The 23,965-nt window shown below is 38.1% G+C and overlaps 1 protein-coding gene across 1 annotated transcript; it reads left to right on the plus strand.

The window, feature by feature from the left end:
- The first annotated feature begins 5,273 nt into the window (after positions 1-5,273).
- Positions 5,274-7,623, plus strand: LOC116419254 (ETS domain-containing transcription factor ERF-like). Its single transcript, XM_031938301.1, is given in 2 exon segments — positions 5,274-5,567; positions 5,570-7,623. Coding segments are annotated over 2 exon segments (1,356 nt in total). The 5' UTR covers positions 5,274-5,350; the 3' UTR covers positions 6,709-7,623.
- The last annotated feature ends 16,342 nt before the right edge of the window (positions 7,624-23,965 follow it).

Consider the following 23,965-nt stretch of genomic DNA (forward strand, 5'->3'; position numbering starts at 1 on the left):
TTATAATATAATTTTAGATCTGGTACAGCTAGGCCACCTTCATTTGATTTTTTTTCATTAATTCCCTTGAAATTCTTGATCTTTTGTTTTTTCCATATGAACTTTGTTGTTATTTTTTGTAGGTCATCAAAATAGTTTTTGGTAAGTCTGACTGGTATAGCACTAAATAAATAGATTAGTTTAGGGAGTATTGTCATCTTTATTATATTTGCTTGCCCAATCCAAGAGCATTTAATATTTTTCCAGTTAGTTAGATCAGACTTAATTTGTGTGGCAAGTGTTTTGTAGTTTTGCTCATAAAGTTTCTGATTTTCCCTTGGCAGATAGATTCCTAAATATTTTATACTATCAGTTGTTACTTTAAATGAGATTTCTCTTTGTAACTCTGACTGTTGGATTTTGTTAGTGATATATAAGAATGCTGATGACTTATGTGGGTTTATTTTATAACCAGCAACTTTACTAAAATTGTGGATTATTTCTAATAACTTTTTAGTAGAATCTCTGGGGTTCTCTAAATATACCATCATATCATCAGCAAAGAGTGATGATTTGGTTTCCTCATTGCCTATTCTTATTCCTTTAATATCTTTCTCAGCTATTATTGCCAAAGCTAGCATTTCTAATACAATATTAAATAGTAACGGTGATAGTGGGCAACCTTGTTTCACTCCTCATCTTATTGGGAATGGTGGCAGTTTGTCCCCATTACATATGATGCTTACTGCTGGTTTTAAATAGATGCTACTGATTATTTTAAGGAAAAGTCCATTTATTCCTATACTCTCAAGTGTTTTTAATAGGAATGGATGTTAGGTTTTATCAAAAGCTTTTTCTGCATCTATTGAGATGATCATATGGTTTTTGTTAGTTTGGTTATCAATATGGCCAATTATGCTGATAGTTTTCCTAATATTGAACCAGCCCTGCATTCCTGGTATAAATCCTATTTGATCATGGTGAATTATCCTGGGGATGATTTTCTGTAGTCTTTTTGCTAATATTTTATTTAAGATTTTAGCATCAATATTCATTAGGGAAATTGGTCTATAGTTTTCTTTCTCTGTTTTCAACCTACCTGGTTTAGGTATCAGTACCATGTCTGTGTCATAGAAGGAATTTGGTAGGACTCCTTCATTCCCTATTTTATCAAATAATTTATATGGCATTGGGGCCAATTGTTCTTTAAATGTTTGGTAGAATTCACATGTAAATCCATCTGGTCCTGGGAATTTTTTCTTAGGGAGTTGTTTAATTGCCTGTTTTATTTCTTTTTTCTGAAATGGGATTATTCAAGCAATTTACTTCCTCCTCTGTTAGTCTGGGAAGTCTATATTTTTGGAGGTTATCAAATTTATTGGCATAAAGTTGAGCAAAATAACTCATTATTTCTCTAATTTCCTCTTCATTGGTGGAAAGTTCTCCTTTTCATTTTAAGACTACTAATTTCATTTTCCTCCCTCCTTTTCTAATCAGATTTACCAAAGGTTTATCAATTTTATTGGTTTTTTCATAAAACCAACTCTTAGTTTTATTTATTAGTTCAATAGCTTTTTTAGTTTCAATATTATTAATTTCTCCTTTTAATTTTAGAATTTCAAGTTTAGTAATTGATTGAGGGTTTTTAATTTGGTCTTTTTCTAGCTTTTTAAGTTGCAAGCCCAATTCATTGACCTTCTCTTTCTTATTTTGTTCAATAAGCCTCTAAGGGTATAAAGTTTCCCTTATTACCGCTTTGGCTGCATCCCACCAATTTTGTATGATGTCTCACCATTGTCATTATCTTGAGTGAAGTATTAATTGTGTCTATAATTTGCTGTTTCACCCAATCATTCTTTAAGATGAGATTATTTAGTTTCCAATTACTTTTGATTTATTTACACCTAACTTTTGTTGAATGTAGTTTTTATTGCATTGTGATCTGAAAGAAAAGCATTTACTATTTCTGCCTTCCTGCATTTAATTTTGAGGTCTTTATGTCCTAATATATGGTCAATTTTTGTTAGGTTCCATGAGCTGCTGGAAGAAAGTATACTCCTTTCTATCACCATTCAGTTTTCTCCAGAGATCTATCATACCTAGTCTTTCTAATATTCTATTTACCTCTTTAATTTCTTTCTTATTTGTTTTGTGATTTGATTTATCTAAATCTGAGAGTGCAAGATTGAGGTCTCCCGCTATTATAGTTTTGCTGTCTATTTCTTCTCATAACTCTCTTAACTTCTCCTTTAGGAAGTTAGATGCTATACCACTTGGTGCATATATGTTTAATACTGATATTGCTTCACTGTCTATAGTACCTTTTAGCAAGATATAGTTTCCTTCCTTATCTCTTTTAATTAGATCAATTTTTGCTTTTACTTGATCTGAGATAAGGATGGCTACCCCTGCTTTTTTGACTTCACCTGAAGCATAATAGATTCTGCTCCAGCCTTTTACCTTTACTCTGTATGTATCTCCCTGTTTTAAATGTGTTTTCTGTAAACAACATATTGTAAGGTTCTGACTTTTGATCCAGTCTGCTATCTGCCTCCTCTTTATGGGGAGTTCATCCCATTCACATTTACGGTTATGATTACTAATTCTGTATTTCCTGCCATCCTAATATCCCCAGATTATGCTTTTTTTTTTTCTGCCCTCTTTCCCACTTCCTTAGTATTAAACTTATTGGTCCCACTTAAGGCCACCCAGCTCTCCCTCTTTAGTATCCTCTCTCCCTTTGAATCCTTCCCTTTCTTGTACCCTTCCTTATTACTCTTTTTCCTTTTCACTTTTCCTCTCCCACTTTTAATGAGGTGAGAGAAGATTCTCTGTAAAACAAATGTATCAATTATTTCCTTTTGAGCCAACTCTGATGAGAGTAAGATTCGCATAATGTTCCTCCCCTCAAGTTCCCTCAGATATGATAGGTTTCCTTTGCCTCATCAACGCATGAAGTTTCCCTCTTTTATCTCCCTTTCCCTTTTTTCTGACACTATCCCTTTCCATTTCTACTTCCTTTTTATGCTATATCAGTAAAATCAAATCATACATGTGATTTTATGTATATCCACAACAGAAATACAGTTCTCAAGAATTCCTTTTACCTTTTCTACTTGTCTTGAGTCCTGTTGTTGGAGATCAAATTTTTTGTTTAAGTCTGGTTTTTTCTTTAGAAACAGATTCAATTGCTCTGTTTCATTAAATGTCCATCTTCTTCCATGGAAAAATGCTCAGCTTAGCTGGGTAGTTTATTCTTGGCTGCATTGCACGTTCTTTTGCCTTTCGGAATATCAAATTCCAGGCCCTTCGATCCTTTAATGTTGAGGCAACCAGATCTTGTGTGACCCTTATTGTGGCACCTTGGCATTTGAATTGTTTTTTCCTGGATGCTTGTAGAATTTTTTTCTTTAATCTGAAAATTCTGAAGTTTGGTCACAATATTCCTCGGAGTCTTTATTTTAGGGTCTTTTTCAGAAGGTGTTCGATGGATTCTTTCCACGCCTATTTTACCTTCCGGTTCTATTACTTCTGGGCAGTTCTCTTTAATTATTTCCTGTAAAATAGTATCTAGGCTCTTTTTTTCATCATATTTTTTGGGTAGTCCGATGATCCTTAGGTTTTCTCTCCTTGATCTATTTTCCAGGTCTGTTGTTTTTTCAAGTAAATATTTGTCATTTTTTTTCCAATCTTTCATTTTTTTGGTTTTGCTTGACTGATTCTAGCTGTCTCAATGAGTCAGTCATTTCTATTTGTTCAGTTCTGATTTTTAGCATGTTATTTTCTTCATTAGCTTTTTTTACTTCTTTTGTATATGTCCGATTGAGTTTTTAAATGAGTCATTTTGCTCTATGGAATTTTTTTCTATTTCACTAATTTTTTTTTTTAGTGAGTTATTTTCTTTCTCCAATTCACAAATTCTGTTTCCCTGCACTTCTTAGGAGTTTTTTATCTTTTCCAGTTCACATTTCAAGGAGTTGTTTTCTTTTTCCTTTTTGTCAAATTTTTCTTTTAGTGAGTTATATGTCTTTTCTGTACTTTCTTGTATAGCTTCTCTTTCCTTTCCCCATTTTTCTTCTAGTTCTCTTTTAAGGTTTTTAATAGTCTCTCCTAGGAGAGCCTTTTGTATTGGGGACCAACAATTGTCTGGAGACTGTCTGCTATTAGTCTCTTCAGGCTTGAAAAGGTGTTCTCTTTCTGAATAGAAACTATCAATTGTCCTTTTGATTTTCTTACTCATTTTGTTAGAGCCTGTAGGGTCTGCCTTCAGGGCCAGGAGGTTACCAGCTTCCTCTGCAGAGCAGTGAGAGATGTATGGACGGGTAGCTGTCCTGCTTTTTGCAGCGAGGTCCTGGAGTGCTCTGGGAAAGAGTTCCCCACCTGGAAGTAACTCAGGCCTGCAGGACCCAGCTGGGAAAGTCCCCTGCAAAGAACCCCTGCTCTGTGAGATGATGACTGCCCTGGGGCTAGACGCTGAGCAGTGAGCGTTTCACTATCCCAAGCCAAATCCCACCCTGGGGCTGTGGGTATTAGCAGTTGAGCAGTGAGTGGATTTGCAGGACAGGAACTGTCTCTGCTCCAAGCAGCACAGTCCTGTTGGGGAAGTTCTGTTGCCCCAGGCCGAGCCCCACACTGTGCAGATTAGAGGCTGCCCAGGCTGTGCCCTCCTGCCGTGTGGGTTTGTAACTGCCCCAGCAAAAGCCCTGAATTGCAGTTTGTGGCTGCAGGGCTGCCTTTCAGTCTCCTGAGTCACTTCGGGGTTTGAGTAGCTACAGCCAGTGTTAGATTCTGGCGTTTTTTTAGAGTACCCTCTGTTTTAGGGTTTAATTTCTCTGCCAGTTTACTGCTTTGTAATGAGGGCAGAGCAGTTAGCCTATAGCAGAGTGGTCTCTATAACTTCTCTAGCCACAGAGATCGCCCCGCCCCTGGTCTGCTCAGGACGCTAGCCTCTCCCTGCCTGCCCTGGTCTGTTCCTGGACCCTCAGGACAAACCTTTCCTGGCGATCTTCCAGATTGACTTCAGCAGGTAAATTGTATGCTTCTGATCTTCATGAATTTAAGCAGTGAAGAGCTATTTCTGAGGCTGGATAAAATAGTTGGTTATGAGGGGAATGAGAGGAGCTTAGAAAGTCACATGCGCCTTCTCTGCCATCTTGCTAGTTGGATTTTCCAATCATCAGGTAGAGAGAAGTGGTAGTGCTTGTCTCATTGAATTTTGAGTAGGAGAGGGGAGAGGCGAGGAGGCCGGGGAGCCGTGCGGGACGGGGAGCCATGAAGACCCCGGCGGACACAGGGCGACTACGGCGAGTTCGTCATCAAGGACCCCGACGAGGTGGCGCGCCTGTGGGGGGTCCGCAAGTGCAAGCCCCAGATGAACTAGGACAAGCTGAGCCGGGCCCTGCGTTACTACTACAACAAGCGCATCCTCCACAAGACCAAGGGCAAGAGGTTCACCTACAAGTTCAACTTTAACAAGCTCGTGCTGGTCAACTACCCCTTCATCGACGTGGGGCTGGCCGGTGGGGCCGGGCCGCAGAGCGCGCCGCCGGTGCCCTCCGGGGGGGGCCACTTCCGCTTCCCCCCCTCGACGCGTCCGAGGTGCTGTCCCCCACGGAGGACCCGCGCTCGCCGCCGGCCTGCTCGGCCTCCTCGTCGGCCTCGTCCCTGTTTTCGGCCGTGGTGGCCCGCCGCCTGGGCCGGGGCTCGGTCAGCGACTGCAGCGACGGCACCTCGGAACTGGAGGAGGACCCCAGGGCCCGCCCCCCGGGGCCCCCCGAGCTGGGCGCTTTCCGGGGGCCCCCCCTGGCCCGCCTGGCCCCCGACGCCGGCGTCTTCCGGGTGTACCCGAGGCCCCGCGGGGGGCCGGAGCCCCTGAGCCCCTTCCCCGTCTCCCCCCTGGCCGGCCCCGGCTCCCTGCTCCCCCCCCAGCTCTCCCCGGCCATGCCCGTGACCCCGACCCACCTGGCCTACAGCCCTTCCCCCACGCTGAGCCCCATGTACCCCGGTGGGGGCGGCGGTTCTGGGGGGGGCTCCCACTTCTCTTTCAGCCCGGAGGACATGAAACGCTACCTCCAGGCCCACACCCAGAGCGTCTACAACTACCACCTCAGCCCCCGCGCCTTCCTGCACTACCCGGGGCTGGTGGTCCCGCAGCCCCAGCGCCCGGACAAGTGCCCGCTGCCGCCCCTGGCCCCCGAGACGCCGCCCGCCCCCTCCTCGGCCTCTTCCTCCTCCTCGTCCTCCTCGTCTTCCCCCTTCAAGTTCAAGCTGCAGCCCCCGCCCCTGGGCCGCCGCCAGCGCGACCGGGAGAAGCCCCCGGCGGGGGCCGAGAAGGCCGCGGGGGACGTCCCCCTGGCCCCTGGCCCGGCCCCCCCCCAGATCAAGGTGGAGCCCATCTCCGAGGGCGAGTCGGAGGAGGTGGAGGTGACCGACATCAGCGACGAGGACGACGACGACGACGGGGAGGTCTTCAAGGCCCCGCGGGCGCCCCCCGCGCCCCCCAAGGCGGAGCCCGGTGAGGGCCCCGGCCCGGCCCAGTGCATGCCCCTCAAACTGCGCTTCAAGCGGCGCTGGAGCGAGGATTGCCGCCTGGAGGGGGGCGGCGGCGGCGGGGGGCAGGAGGAGGAGGACAAGAAGGTCAGGGCGGGGACCCCCCTGGCGCCGCGGCGGGTCAGCGCCGACCTCCAGCATGCCACTGCCCAGCTCTCCCTGGAGCACCGAGATTCCTGAGGGGGCCGCCCGCCCCCGCCCCGCCCCCACTTCTGCTGCCTTAATTCTGCCCTCCCGGGGGGGCCGACCGGCGGGGGAGGGGAGCAGCCAGCTCTTGGGGATCCCTCCCCCAGGCCGGGCCCTTGCGGGGCCCCTCTTCTGGACCCTTGCCTGCTTCCTCCTGCCCTCTCCCCTTTTGTATAAAACTTTGGTTTTCTTTTTTTTTTAAAAAAAAAAAAATGGGTGGGGGGGGGGATCCCAGAGCCTCCATCTCTGTATTTAGGCCCTGGGGAGGGAGGGGGGGGGTCATCTTTCAGGGGAGGGGGCTGACCTCTCTGGGGCAGTTTTTATTGGAACCGAGGTTTCCCTTCCCCTGACTCAGAAGTGCACAGGAATTAAATAACTACAGCTTAGGAAATGAAGCCTTGATTTCCCCCCCTCCCCTTGGGGCCATAGCACAGTCTGTCCCCTCCCCCAGCCTTTTTGTCCTCTCTTCCCTGCTCCCCTTCGGGTCGGGCGGGGGGGGGGTCAGTGCCCGGGGCCGGCCTTGCCCACCAGGTCTGGGGTGGGGTGGGGGAGGGGAGGGGACAGCTTTGTACTTAACCAAAAACTTCTTGGGGTGGAGAGGGAGGTGGCACTGCCCTCCTGGGGGCCACAAGTCTCTCTCTCTCTCTCTACAAGTGGCTTCTGCCCCCTCCCTCTTGCCCTTCCCTCCCCTCGCCCCTCCTGTCCTCCCGTAAGCTCTCCCTGGGGGGAGGGGGGCCCCAAACCAAACAGAACTGGAACTCTGGGGGGTGGGGGGGACACAATCAGCCTTATTCTGTATAGCAGGGGTGGGGGCCGGGGGAGGGACCTGGAGAATGTATCGGAGACAATAAAATTTTGGGATCTTTAAAAAAAAAAAAAAAAAAAGAATTTTGAGTAGGAGAAACCATCCACAATTTATACAAAGACTGACTGCAATTGATGTCTCTAGTGAAAGATTTCTTATATTGAACTAAGGGAAATCCTATTTCAGATAGGATTAAAAAAATAACCTTTGCAACTTTTTTCTGGCCTAGAACTTCAGTCAGAGAGATTCTACGGAGTGTGGAAATACTACTAACCCTAATTCAATAAGTTCAGGTTTAGTGTAGCCAGCTTATAGGTGATGGGGAAGAAGAAGAGGAGGAGGAAAGGAGAACTAGGTGGAAATCCAAATTCTGGATTTGGAATCAGGAAGATTTGAATTCAAATCTGGTCTGAGGCACTATATTTGTAACCCTGCCTCAGTGTTTTCATCTATAAAATGGGATAATAATAATAATAATATCCATTTCACAGGTTTGTTGTGAGAATCATGTGAAATAATATTTGTAAAGTGTTTGTAAATCTTAAAACATTATACGAACACCAATTATTATTATTATTGTTTTTTCTATCATTCCATCAACCAGTTTGGTTATTAGGTAACAAATGAACTAGACCCATTTGACATGGGTTAACAATGTTGAGAGTGAACCAAAAGAAATTGTTATATATATGTATATATACATATTTATCATCTGTAATATTGTTGCCTACATACATACATATATGTAATATTAATGGGCCTTTCCTACATTTTTATTAACACATGCTAATTATAGCATTTTGAAGTATAATTTTTTCTTATTTCATCATATTTATTTGCTTATACATGTAGTATAGCAGCATCATCTGCCTATTAGCTATATATTTTTTGTTCATTTTTCATTTGTATGTTTACTAATGATTATACTTGTTTATTCTTTATAGACATTCATATTGCTATAGAGCTTTTTGTGTGCTTTATGGTTATCTGATTTTGTTCTATGGATATGCATTTACTTTTAGGATGTGTATGTATTATGTTCTGTGTGCATTTTGGACATTTTGTCACTGAAATACCCTCTCAAATTATATTTTGTATTGTGCATTTATATGGTATGTATTATTAATGGATATTTACTTAGAACAATACTTTGGGATAATTATTTGGTATTCTGAGATAAATATCCATGTTATTTTAAAATCTTCATATTTATTTTAAAGCTTGTATTACATAACTTCAGATTTAAGTATAACCCAGATTACTTTTATTAAAGCATTGCAAAATTTCTGGCCCTGAGGAGAAATATCACCCTCAGTTCCCAGACTTCTTGCCCTGATCACATTGTTATGAAGATGAGTGACTTAATCAGGTATTACTCACTAGTTTGGTGATATCGCTTTGATTTGGCTTTTTGAAACTTCTGAGAAAACTGTATTGTCTAGCTTTTTCCAAATGTAGGTAACAGGGTCACCAGTTTCTAGACAAAAACTCAAATGAAAATTGGATATTATACAGTTTTTATTTCACCTTGGAGAAAATATACAAAGATTCATTTGTTGTTCAGTTTTTTATTTGTATCTAACTCTTCATGACCCCATTTTAGGGTTTTCTTGATAAAAAACATTGGAGTGGTTTACCAATTCCTTCTCTATTTCATTTTACAGATAAGGAAACTGAGGCAAATAGGATTATGGGACTTACCTAAGTATGTGTTTAGTAATAAATAGTAAATGTTTGAGGCTGGATTTGAACTTACAAAGATGTTTTCCACAGTGTACTCTATCCACTGTGCCACATAACTGTCTTAGGAACCCATAACCAGATGAAAAAAAAATACATATTAAAGTATTTAACCTATTGAACTTTCTCTTAAGGAAATAAACTTGGGGTTGCTTTTAAGACAACTTTTTAACATTCCAGCAAATCCCTCATTTCCAGAATTCTTCAGACCAAGATTCATATAATCAAAGTGTGCTTTGAATTCCTCCTAAAGGTAAATGTATTTTGGGGGCTGCCAACAAGCATCCCTTGCCATTGAATCTGCAATAGCAGAATAACTCACTAGCTTTTATCTCCAGGATGGACTCTATAATCTGTCAGTCAACAAGAATTTATTAAACACTTACTAGTGCCAGTCTCTGTGTTAAGTGCTAAAAAGACAAAGAGGGAAAAAAAAAACAAAAACAAACCATAGAACTTGCCCTTTTGGAGCTGATATTCTAATGGAATCCAAATGTCTACTTATATACAAAATATATCCCAGTGTAAATAGGAGATGATGTTAGGGGAGACATTGTTGATGAATGGGAGGATTTGGGAGAGGCCTTTATCAGAAGATGGAATTTGAATTCTATCTTGAAGAAAGTCCAGGAGATGAGGAGAATAAGCAGTACAGGTGTGGGGTTGTTAGATGAAATATTGTGTTTAAAGAACAGTAAAAAGGGCAGTGTCATTGGATAGTAGAGAATGTAGAAAGAATCAAAGTAGAAGAAGGGATCTAAAAGCAAACATAGGATTTTGTACTTGATTTTGGAGGTAATAGGAAACAATTGCCTTAATTGTACCTGTCTGGAAAGGAGGGGAGCTTCCTAGTCTCCTTGTATAACCATTCCAGCTCACTACAGGCATCTCCAGATCAATTATTCCTTGCAGACACACCTTGTTCCCCTCCCACCCTAAACTTTTCCCTACTCCTTTACAGCTATACACAGCTTCTTGATGAGATAACTCCAGTCCAGGCAAAACATGGACAATGATCTTCTTGAACTCATTCCTCAATGATGAACATATTTCCATGTATCATGCCCTTTCCATCCAAAGGGCTGACTGCCACCCATCAGACGCCATTCTCTGAGTTTTCCTGTTTCCTTATTCCTATCCCTCTTGACCTCCCCTACCACATCCTACTCTAAAACTGTATTTTTATCTACTGTGCTCTCTAGAATTTCTGCTCCAGAAATAACTACTAGCTTTATTTATTATTATACTATTGCTTTATTTCCTGTCTTCTCCCACCTTTTACTCCCTGAGATCTGACTCCCTGATAACACAGCTTCCTGAAAGCCCTTTCCATCACAGGGTTCACTTCAATTTTAAGCCACGGATTTACTGATTGTGGAATACTCTTTATTCTCCATGGCTACTTTCTGCTTCTCCTTCTACTATCATCACTCATTAACTTTTCCTTTGAGGTTCACTCAATCTATATCTATTATCTACCTAATCAATATTCCAGTATATCTGTTGCCTACTAATTTCCAGGAAGTTCTCCTTTATTCCTCAATGACTTCAGTGGTCTGGTTGACCACTGGTCACAGTCTTTCTCTCTTCCCTAACTCCTGGCTTCACTCTAGGAGACTTCAATAGACAAACTCCCTCAAAGATCCTCAACTCACAATTCCTCAGCTTCCTCATTTCCTCTGACTTATTCCTCCATTCCACCCTTGATCAGCAATCACTCACAAGTGTTTCCATCTTACTTAATCAGAATCTGATCTTTCCACCTCTCCTTTTGCCTTTCACTATTACCTCCAATCTCTCTGTACCTCAGTTCTTTCTCAAGCTATCACCCCTTCACTGGCTACTTTCTTTTGCTTTCCCCGTCTTGATCTCTTGGTGAACTGGGTTAATTCTACGTTGCCCTCCTATTTTCAGTTTCTTGCCTCCTTATCTTATCAAAGATATTATCTTATAATCAGAGAAATGCAAATTAAAACTACTCTGAGGTACCACCTTAAGAGAATTGGATGAAGGCTTAGATTCCACAGAGTTATGTTTTAAAAAAAAATCAGAGAAATTTAACTTAAAGAGAAATAAAAATGAAACCTAAGAAATAAAACCTAAAAGTTAGGCTGATATGAAGCAAAGGAAATGAAACATAGAGGGAAGCCACCTACTGATAGATTCAGAAGGGGTGTATATTCACTCAACTAAAGGTAAAAGAAAGTAAGTGCTAGAGTAACTGAATTATGGGGAATGGGAGTTATAATTAGGGGAGAAACTGTTAATAGAGTTAATCAAGGGGAAATATGATCAAATAAGGTTAACACCAATGGGAGATGTAATCAGGGGTGGGAACTTAGGTTCACAGGGAGGAATTAGGTCTTCAGATAGACTGTAACCTAGGGGGGAATGGGGAGGGACTTATGTTTTTGGGATAGGGGATAAAAGGTTTTGCTTTTTGTGTTTCCAGGGTGTGCCTATTAGCTTAGACACCTGCTCTTGTTAAACATGAAATGAAAATCTTCCTGGATTCATCAGGGAATCAGTAGAGTTCTTGATAAGGTCTTTGTCTCTTACAACCTCATACCTATCAGAATGGCTTAAATGACAGGAAAAGATAAGGATAAATTGTTGGAGGGGATGTGGAAAAACTGGGACACTAATGATTGTTGGTGGAATTATGAATTGATCCAATCATTCTGGAGAGCAATTTGGAACTATGCCCAAAGGGCTATAAAACTGTGCATCTTCTTTGACCCAGCAGTGTCACTATTGGGCTTATATCCCAAAGAGATCCTAAAAGAAGAAAAAGGACCCACATGTGCAAAAATGTTTGTAGCAGCCCTTTTTGTAGTGGCAAGGAATTGGAAATTGAGTAAATGATCATCAATTGGGGAATGACTGAATAAGACATGGTATATGGATGTAATAAACGAGTATTGTTTTATAAGAAATAATGAGTTAGTTGATTGCAGAAAAGCCTGGGAAGATTTACATGAACTGATGTTCTGAGCAGAACAGAACTGTAACAGCAAGGTTATGTGATGATCAACTCTGATAGATTTAGCTCTTCTCAACCATACAGTGATCTAAGACAATTCCAATAGACTTGGAATGGAAAATCCCACCTGCATTCAGAGGGAGAACTATGGAGACTGAATATGAATAGAAGCATACTACTTTAATGTTTTGTTTCTTTTGTTAGCTTTTTCTTTCTTGTGGTTTTTTTGTTCCCCTTTTGTTCCGATTTTTCTTTCACAACATGACAAATAAGGATATATGTTTAAAATGATTGTTCATCTGTAACCTATATCAGATTGCTTCTTGTCTTGGGGAAGAAAGGGAGAAAAAACTTGGTACTCAAAATCTTATAAAAATGAATGTTGAAAACTACCTTTACATATAATTGGAAAAATGAAATACTATTGAAGTTTTGAAAAAAAAGAAAAGATCTTATCTTGCTAAGCTTAGTCTGGATTACTTCTACCACCTTTTTTTTTTTTTTTGTCACATGCTGTTGAACAAAGCTGTAAAAAAATCATGAAATTGTGCTGATGGAATCTATGACACAGTCACATATAATTTCAACTGACACTCACTATACTAAGGAAACCCTTTTATAGCTCTCTAATAGATTCACCCATTTTCAGAGTTTAATCCAGTTTGGGAGACTTTGAAAAAAAGTGTGGAATAGAAGAGGTATTTTTTGCCTACCAAACTGAAGGTTTTCAGAGATGTTTGTACTGCCTTCTTTGTTGTATGCCTGTAAAATCTGGATAATATATCAGAGCCTCACCAGGAAACTGAATCGCTTCTGTTATAAAAAAAAAAAAAAAATGTTCCCCTCCATTATATGTTAAAACATTTCTCAACATGTTTTTTAAATTTTGAGTTCCAAACTTTGTCTTCTTCCCCCTCCCAGAGATGTCAAGAAATTTGATATAGGTTTTATTTGTGCAATCATATAAAACATTTCCATATTAATAATTTTGTACAAGGAGACAAAAAAAGAAAGAGAAAAATAGTATGTTTCAGTCAGAATTCAGACAATATCAGTTTTCTCTGAAGACAGATGTCATGTTTCATTATAAGTCCCTTGGAATTGTCTTGGATCACTGTATTGCTGAGAATAGTTTTGTCATCCATAATTCTTCATGGTATATTACTGCTGTTACTGTATACAATGTTATCCTGATTCTGCTCACTTCACTTTGCATCAGTTCATGTAAATCTTTCCAGGTTTTTTTTTTTTTTTTTAAATCAACCTGCTTGTTATTTCTTATATTTCTTTTTTTTTTTCCTTATATTTCATCACAATTATATATCATAAGTTGTTAATCCACCCCCCCCCCCAATTCAGAGGTATTCCCTCAATTTTCAGTTCTTTGCTACCACAAAAAAGAGCTGCTATAAATATTTTTGTATATATATGTCCTTTCCCCTTTTAAAAAATCCCTTTGGCTAGAGATCTAGCAGTGGTATTATTGGATCAAAAGGTAAGCACATTTTTATAATCTTTTGGACATACTACCAAATTGTTCTCTAGAATGGATGGATCACTTCACAACTCCACCAACTGTTTTTAATGTTCCAGTTTTCTCACATCTTTTTCAACATTTATCATTTTCCTATCATATCATATTAGTCAGTCTGATAGGTATGAGATGGTACTTTAAAGATGTTTTAATTTCCATTTCTCTAATCAGTAGTGATTTAGAGCATTTTTTTAGATGACATATGGTAGCTTTGATTTCTTTGTCTGAAAGCTGCCTGTTCATAACCTTTGACCATTTATAAATGGGGGAATGACTTATAATCTTATAAATATGACTCAGTTCTCTATATATTTGAGTAAGGCCTTTATCAGAGATACTTATAATATTTTTTCCTAATCTGCTTTCCTTCTAATTTTTGTTACATTGGTTTTGTTTGTGCAAAAGCCTTTAAATTTTACACAATCAAAATTATCAACTTTATTAACAATAATAGCTGTCATATTTAAAATAATTGTGCAATGATTATTTTTATTGACACTTAAATGTCAATACTATCTAAACTACTTGGAAAAATTAACAAAGATTGCCAAATTCTTTTTATGCCACACACATATATGATGATTATACCTAAACCAGTAAGAGCCAAAATAGAGAAAGAGAATTATAGATCAATTTACCTAATTGATACAGAAATTGAAATACTAGCAAGGTACACATAAATATATATAAAAATAGGATCATACACACTGAATAGGTTAGATTTATATCAGGAATGCAGGGCTGACTCAAAATTAGGAAAGCTATCAGCATAATTGACCATATCAATAACAAAACTAACAGAAATCATATGATTATTACAATAGATGCATATAAAGACAAAATATAATATCCATTCCCACTAAAAACACCAAAGAGCATAGGAATAAATGGAACTTATCTTAAAATGACTTATCATTTTAAGTAATATTTATCTAAAGCTACCAGAAGGTTTTATCCATAACAAGGATAGGCTAAAAGCTTCCCCAATACAACTTGGGGTGCATCAAGGATGCTCATTATCATTGTTGTTATTCAATATTGCATTGGAAATGCTAATTACAGCAATAGGAAAAAAAATTGAAGGAATTAGAGTGGCCAATGAAGAAACAAAACTAGCATTCTTTGAAGATGATATGATAATATACTTAGAGAATCCTAGAGAATAACATAAAAACTAGTGAAAATATTAGCAATTTTAGCCAAGTTTCAGGATACAAAATAAACTCACATAAATCATCAGCATTACTATATGTTACCAACAAAGTCCAGCAGGAAGAAATAGAGAAATTACATTTAAAGTAACTATAAACAAAATAAACTATTTGGGAGTCTACCTGCCAAGACAAAACCTAGAATTCTATGAGCACAATTACAAAAGACTTTTCACACATAGTCAGATCTAAACAATTAGAACAATATTAATTGCTAATGGGTGGGCCAAGGCAATGTTAAAAAAAATAACAATTCTACCTAAATTATTGTATTTATTCAGTGCCATATCAATCAAATTTCCAAACATTTATTTTATAGAACTAGAAGAAATAATAATAAAATTTGTCTGGAAGAGAAAAAGGTCAAAAATATCAAGGGAATCAATGGAAAAACTATGTAAAGGGAAGTGGCTTTGCTATACTAGATCTCAAACTGTATCTTAAAGTGATAATCATCAGAGCTATCTGGTATTGCTTAAGAAACAGAATGCTAGGTTAGAATAGATTAGATAGATACACAGTATATATAGTAAATGATTATAGTCACCTCACATTTGATAAACCCAAAAGCTTTCAGGACAAAAGATGACTGACAAAAATTTCTGGAAAAACTAGAATAGAGTATGGCAGAAACTAGCTATGGACCATCATCTTACATTATGTGCCAAGATAAGTTAAAATGGGTATATGATTTAGTTGTTAGCAAGTTAGGAGAACATGGATTAGTTTACCTTTCAGATCCATGAATAAGGGAAGAATTGAACAAGAGGAAGAGAACATTGTGAAATATAAAGTGGACCATTTGAATTGTCTTAGGAAGAGCCTGAAGATCACTTGGCAAGATAAAGTACCAACACTGAGGTCATTTCTCAAGCTGAGTTCCAAGCATTCAGACTGTAATGCAGAGAGCATAACTTGGATGGGCTGGCCACATTGTTTAAATGCCAAAGGTATGTTTGCTTAAAAGGCATATTTTATGGAGAACTCACACAAGGCAAGCAGTCCCAGGGAAGTCAGAAAAGGCGATACAAAGGCATTCTCAAGGTCTCTCTGAAGAACTTTGGGACTGATTAGGACATATGGGAACCTCTGGTGCAGGATCACCCAGCATGGCGAGCCCTCATCAAAACAGATGCTCTAGGTACAAAGCAGAAAAGCAGTAACTAAAAAGAAATGTGGGATGTGCAAATATAGAGACATCTCCCTCCAAATGTTTGTGCCCACCTGGGCTAGAGCCTTCCAAGCTCGTACTGATCTGATCAGAGGCTCTGTACCTTGGCCCTAATAGAGAGATGACATTTTGGATCTCTTTGAGAACAAAGAACAAGAGCCAATTTAATTTCCTGCCTAACTTGGAAGCTTTTCTAAACATTTTCACTTGGTCAAACCCCGCTCAAGTTCCCCTCCTCTCACCTTCTCAGTTAAGAACCTTCCCTGATATTTCACATTGAAGTCCATTTTCTGAGAGCTCCTTCTCTTTTTCATTTCACATCACTCAGAAGAGGCTCTCTCCTGGGCCTGTCTCTTCTTCCTTTTTTTTTTTTAAACTGAGGGAATTGGAGTTAAGTAACTTGCCCAGGGTCACACAGCTAGGAAGGGTTAAATGCCTGAGGTCAGATTTGAACTCCTAACTTCAGGGCTGGTGTTCTATCCGCTGTGCCACCTACCTGCTTCCCTCTCCTCCCAATACACTATTTTATTTGCTGATTTCATCTGCTACCATGGATTCAATTATTATCTTTGCAATAATTCTCAGATCTAATCATTTAACCTTAACCTTCTCCTGGATCTTCTACTTTTGGACACCTTAAATTGTATGTCTCCTGGATATATTAAACTCATTATGTCCCCAAATGAACTCATTATCTTTCTTCTCAAATCTTCCCTTCTTTCTAACTCTCCTATTACTTTTGAGTTTGCCATCATGTTTCCAGTCATTTAGACTGAGAACTTGGGGTTATTTAGCAACACCCTGTCATAAATTTCTATGCTCCCCTTCACTCAGCTATCAGAGATCTTGGCTGTTGTAGTTTATAATGGGGTGATGACTAAGATCTGCACAAGAAACAATTAAGGATGAAAACAAGACAGGACATGATATAGTGAAGCATGAAACTAAATATAACGAAGAGTCAAAACATGCTGAAAATTGTTTATAGATGGCAAGTAAGTGCCATGGACAGGGAGGTATGAGGAGGAGGAGATGTGAGACAATATAGTAAGTATCAGTTGGGAAAGGAAAAGCTGTGGAAACCACTAAGTCTGAGCTCATAAAAAGCTTTGTGAGGGCCCTTTCAAGCCTTGACATCTTTCCCTTCAGACTTTTCCTTCATTCCCTCAGGGCATCTATTTTAATTTTGGAAAGCTTCCAGTTCAGGCAATGGATCTGCTTAAACTCTTGGTGTCCTAGTGTTGTGAATTTTTTATTCAAGCCCTGGAAGAGATTCTGACTACTTGGATTCATGAAACATTCATTCATTCATTTTATGAATATTTCTTAAATGTTGCATTAATAGCTTCTCATATTCCAGTCACAGATTACCTAAAGGGTAATAAGATTAGAATTGATCTCTCAAAATTACTAGGATCTTCCTAATTGACTTCTCAAATGGCATTTCCCCAGTCCTCATCCTTCCTGATCATTGCAACATTTCACAGATATTGACCACATTTTCTTTCTTGAACTTCTTTCCTGATGGATGTCCTTGTCCTTGTATCCTTCCATCTCTCTGTCTCTCTCTGACTGTATCTCTGTCTCTGTCTGTCCATCTCTATCTCTGTCTGTCTCTGTCTCTGTTTTTCTACCTCTGTCTGTTTCTCTGTCTCTCTCTGACTCTATCTCTGTCTCTTTCTGTTTCTCTATCTCTGTTTATCTCTGTCTTTGTTTTTCTATCTCTGTCTCTCTCTGACTCTATCTCTGTCTCTGTGTGTCTCTGTCTCTTTCTCTCTCTCTCCTTCTCAGTTCAATTTCCATCTCATCCATCAAGCCTTTCTCATCCCTCCAGCCAAAAGAAATCTCTCCTTCCTGAGAACTCCTCCTCTAAAGTAACCTGCATATGGCCAGGGACACGACAAAATCCTCCTTAAACTGGGCTGGAAACAGTAGCTTATCATATTTTCAAAGTGAGCACTTATACCTCTGAAATCAGCCAGTACTACAAATCAGGACTTGATTTATTATTTTGTCAATTGTCTAGACTTAAAAAAGTGATGAAGAAAATATTAATAATGCAGATTAAATTTCAGAGTATATACTACATACAGTTTTAAAGAGGTGGTTATTAAACATTTACCAGCACAGCCCTGCATGTAAGCCATGAATAGAATAGATCCTTGATAAATATTCCATGCTATTTTATACTGTAGTTATTTGTACATGGCTCTCTTAAGTATTACAAATGTTATGTCCAGCACACGTAGGGGCTTTCCAGACTTTCCTATATTATTGTTGTTCAGTTGTGATCCCATGGGTCATGGCACACCAGGCCCTTCTAGCCTCTACTATCTCTTGAAATCTGTCCACGTTCATGTTCATTGTTTCTATGATCCTATCTATCCATTTCATTTTCTACCATCACCTTTCCCTATTGCCTTTCAGTCTTTCCTGTAGGGACAAACTCCATCCTATTGGTTTATTAAAATGCTGCAGAATGCTGCTGGTTGGCTATGTTATCTAAACTGGTCTGAAAATTGTGTAAATAAGCAAAATTTGTAGAAACCTGAAACTGCTGCCAGTGAGCAGTTTCCATAATTGTGCTAATAAATATTTATTCATTTCAATTTGGTTATTGACTTTGACCTCCATTATTGTTGATTTAATGGTTAGTGGGCTTTCATAAAAACATTCTGAGAAATTACCTAATACTAGCTGTGTGACTCAGGGAAAGTTTCTTAACTTCTCTGAACTCAATAGCTTCAGCTATAAAAGGTTATTATTATCATTACCCTATTTAACATGATTATGGAGAACTAATGATAGTACATGTAAAGTACTTCTTTAACCTTTAAGGGCTAGGTAAATGTTAGGTATCATTAAAAAAAATTTCCTCAATTATATGTAAAAAACATTTTTTTAACATTTAAAAAAAGTGTTTTGAATTCCAAATTCTATCCTCTCTTTTGCTTTTCCCCTCCCTGAGATGGAAAGCAATCTGATATAGGTTATACATGTGCAATCATGTAAAACATTTCCGTATTAGTCATTTTGCGCAAGAAAAGTCGAACAAAAAAGAAAGTGAAAAATCTTATGCTTTTGTCTCTGTTCAGTCACATTTTATTTCTCTTATTAAGCTTCTTATCACTGTAAAGGTGGCTGTGAGTCTTACTCAATATTTGTCAGATATATCTTGGCAACCAATAAAACAAAAATTAAATACACCCAGGTCATATCTGGAGTCATAATTATTACATATTAGGAAAGAAATGGTCAAGCTGTAGCATGTTCATGATGGAACTGGAAAACATGTCCCCAAACCTTCAAATCGCTTGAAAAACTAGGGATAGCCTAGAAATAAGATGAATATGACAATTGCACCTGTATTTGATAATGGCTCTTAGCCATTTGAAGCCAATCAGGTAGAAGGATGATTGTTTTCATAGAATATAACTAGGAAAAGGGGCAATGACGTTAGATACACAGAGATAGACTTTAATTTTATATACAAACTTCAGGAAGACTCCTTTTCATGAGTTCAAATCCAGCCTTAGATGCTTAACTCTTAACCCTGTTCACTTCAGTTCCATCATTTGTAAAATGAGTTGGAGAAGGAAACGACAAACCACTTCAGTATCTTTCCCAAGAAAATCCCAAATGGACTCAAAAAGAGTTAGACGTGACTGAAAAGCTACTGAACAATACTGCCAACAGCAAATTTCCATGTTACAGGGACAGAAAGAAATTTTTTCTGGGAACCAAAGTAGCTTCTAACCTTGGTCCTATTACTATTTTCCAATACTTTTATAGTGGATGAAATTTAGGTTGGATTAGATGATCCTTGGGATGTCTTCCAATGCTTGAAATCTGTGATGCCATTTAGGAGTGTGATTGTTTCCAATAAGATGAGCACAAGTAAGGTCACTGAGGACTTTTGCAATAATATCTAATAATAATTGCCAACCTCCAGAAATGTTTTCAGTTCAAAATAATTCTTTGGAGGTAGCCAGAGTAGTGAGTTTTAAACTTTTTGTTATCAAGAATATCTCTTGAATTAAACTGGAAACTAGACATTTTATATAAAATTTTGTTTTATAGTGAAATGTTTAATTATCAGACTTCAATATAAATTCTAATAAATTACAAATATAATAAGGCTATTGAATCAATTGAAAAGTGAAATATGCTATTGTTTTCTGAATTAATCATCTACTATTTGCGTGTGTGTGGACACACACACAGCCTGTCTGCTGGTAGTTTAGGCCTTATGAAATGTGCAACTTATATACAAATATATTCCATAAACATATGGTTATATTTTAGATTTTTTCTTCTCAGAATATTTTCTTTTTCTCATCCGTCTAGTTTGATGGATTTGAAATGGGTCCTTTGAGTAAGATCAATTGCTAGAGACAGGCAGTGGGAAGACAATCAGTCTTCAGCCTTAAAAAAAATCCTAAAACAAAACCCATCAAAGATTATGAAATTTTAAAAAGAGGTACAGGCATGTATGATCTATATTAAATTATTTACCTTCTCAAGGAGAGAGAAGGGGATGGAGGAAAGGAGAGAATTTGGAACTCAAAACTGAAAAAAAAAGTAAAAATTGTTTTTACATGTAACTGAAAAAATATATTAAAAAAAAAGGAAAAAGAAGTGCAGGGATCATAAATATGGAAATACGTATAGAAGAATTGCACATGTTTAACATATATGAGATTACTTGCTGCTAGGGGAGGGGATTGGGGAAAGGGAAGGAGAAAAATTTGGAACATGAGGTTTTACAAGAGTAAATGTTAAAAATTTTCTTTGCATATAGTTTGAAAATAAAAAGCTATTACTTAAAAAAAAAAGAGGTGCAGGGAAATGTCTGCAAAAATGCATGTATATGTTATGTGGCATTATAAGAAACCTAGCTACTATGCTTTGAAAATAATGTTTTAATTTGCCAGTCCCTTCCCCCTTCTTAATTATAGCTTTACAACCTGTTTTGGTTAGTTCTTTTCATAAAAGCCACAGAAGCTTTAAAGTTATATCCCTAAACTTTGCTTATAAAGTAATCTGAAGATGGCACTGGAAATGCTCATTTTATAATTAGGGAAACTGAGTCCGAGGTACAATGACTTGTCTGAGATCACACAGTTAGTGTTTGAGACCAGATTTGAATGCAGGTTTTCCTGTCTCCAGGCTCAGGTTCTATCCACCTAGTTGCCTTTAGACTTGGAAGATACCTTAGACTTAAACTTTTTCCACATATAACTTCTTTTTTGCTGGAGAAAATTTTACATGGCTTCAGGAATATAACTATATAAAATATAGTTTATTATATTAAATTATATTTATTTTTATTATTAAATATATTATATTATAATTGTATACATTATAAAATATATAAAGTATATTATATTAAATAGTAAAATTAAACATTTACTGATAATAACTTATAATTTTGTGACCCCTACTTTCAGTTATAAGACTCCATCTGGATTGCAAACCATAGTTTAAGAAGCTGGGCCTTTAAGAATATCTAGTCTAATGTTTGCCTTTAATGTTTATTATAAAGTCCCTAAATGTTAACTTCAGATATCCAAAGTCCTGTTCAAATTCATATTCAATCAGTTGATATTTATTTTCTCTTTTTTTTTCTTTAAAAATTTTTTTTATTCAAGTTTTTTATTTTCAAAACATATGCAAGGATAATTTTTTCAACACTGACCCTTGAAAACCTTGTGTTCCAATTTCCTCTCCTTCCTCCCACTTTCCCCCTTAGATGACAAATAATCCAATATATGTTAACATGGCAAAAATAAATGTTAAATCCAAAATAGGTATACACATTTATACAATTATCTTGCTGCACAAGAAAAATCAGATCAAAAAGTAAAAAAAAAAATTAAAAAGAAAATAAAATTCAAGCAAACCACAACAAAAAGAGGGAAATGCTATGTTGTAATCCACCCTCAGTTTCCACAGTCCTCTCTCTGGGTGTGAATGGCTTTCATCATCACAAGATCATTGGAACAGGCCTGAATCATTTCATTGTTGAAAAGAGCCACAACCATTGGAATTGATCGTTGTATAATCTTGTTGCCGAGTATAATGATCTCCTGGTTCTGCTCACTTCACTTAGCATCAGTTCATGTAACTCTCTCCAGGCATTTCTAAAATCATCCTGCTGATTGTTTCTTATAGAACAATAATATTCCATAACATTCATGTACCATAACTTATTCAGCCATTCTCCAACTGATGGGCATCCACTCAGTTTCTAGTTTCTTACCACTACAAAGAGGGATGCCACAAACATTTTTGGACATGTGGGTCCCTTTCCCTTCTTTAGTATCTCTTTGGGGTATAAGCCCAGTAGAAACTCTGCTAGATGAAAGGATATGCACAGTTTGATAACTTTTTGAGCGTAGTTCCAGATTGCTCTCCAGAATGGTTGGATCAGTTCACAACTCCACCAACAATGCATCAGTGTTCCAGTTTTCCCACATCCCCTCCAACATTTGTCATTATCTTTTCCTGTCAGCTTAACCAATCTGAGAGGTGTGTAGTAATATCTCAGAGTTGTCTTAATTTGCATTTTTATGATCAGTAGTGATTTGGAGCCCCTTTCCATATGACTAGAAATGGTTTCAATTTCTTTATTTGAAAATTGTCTGTTCATATCCTTTGACCATTTAACAATTGGAGAATGGATTGAATTCTCATAAATTGAAGTCAGTTCTCTACATATTTTAGAAATGAGGCCTTTATCAGAACCCTTGAATGTAAAAGTTTTCTTATTTTATTGTTTTCCTTTTAATCTTGTCTACATTAGTTTTGTTCAAAAACTTTTTAACTTAATATAATCAAAATTATCTATTTGTGTCCAATAGTGATCTCTAGTTCTTTTTTGGTCACAAATTCCTTCCTTCTCCATAGATCTGAAAGGAAAACTAACCTATGCTTTTCTAATTTGCTTATATCATGTCTAAATCATGAACCCATTTCAACCTTATCTTATTATATGGTGTTAGGTGTGGGTCAATGCCTAATTTCTACCATACTAGTTTTCAATTTTCCCAGCAGTTTTTGTCAAATAGTGAATTCTTATCCCAGAAACTGGGGTCTTTGGGTTTGTCAAACATTAGATGACTATAGTTATTGATTATTTTTTTCTGTGAACCTAACTTATTCCACTGATTGACTATTCTGTTTCTTAGCCAGTACTAAATGGTTTTGATGACTGCTACTTTATAATATAGTTTTAGGTCTGGCATAGCTAGGCCATGTTATTTACATTTATTTTTCCATTAATTCCCTTGAAATTCTTGACCTTTTGTTCTTCCAGATGAACTTTGTTATACTTTTTTCTAGCTCTGCAAAATAATTTCTTGGTAGTTTGATTGGTATGGCACTAAATAAATAGATTAATTTAGGTAGTATTCTCATTTTTATTTTATTAGCTTGATCCATAGTAGCCCACCTATGAGCACTTGATATTTTTCCAATGAAGAGGTCTGACTTTATTTGTGTGGAAAGTGTTTTGTAGTTGTGTTCCTTAGTTTCTGATTTTGCCTTGGTCTATAGACTCCCAAGTATTTTATATCATTGACAGTTTCAATCTACATTTAGTAAGCATCTATTATGTTCCAGGCACTGTGAAAAGCTTTGGGGATACAAAAAATGAAGGGAAACACAGTCCCTACCTTGTTTAATGGAGACAACATTCAAAGTGTAAGTCCCAGGACACTCATTTGCCTTCTTAATCACAATTAGCTAGAATTCCATACATGAAGGCCAAGTTATACAAAAGGATATCTCCTTAAGATAGGAATTT

Source organism: Sarcophilus harrisii, chromosome 5 (assembly GCF_902635505.1).
Source record: "Sarcophilus harrisii chromosome 5, mSarHar1.11, whole genome shotgun sequence".
Classification (NCBI taxonomy): Eukaryota; Metazoa; Chordata; class Mammalia; order Dasyuromorphia; family Dasyuridae; genus Sarcophilus; species Sarcophilus harrisii.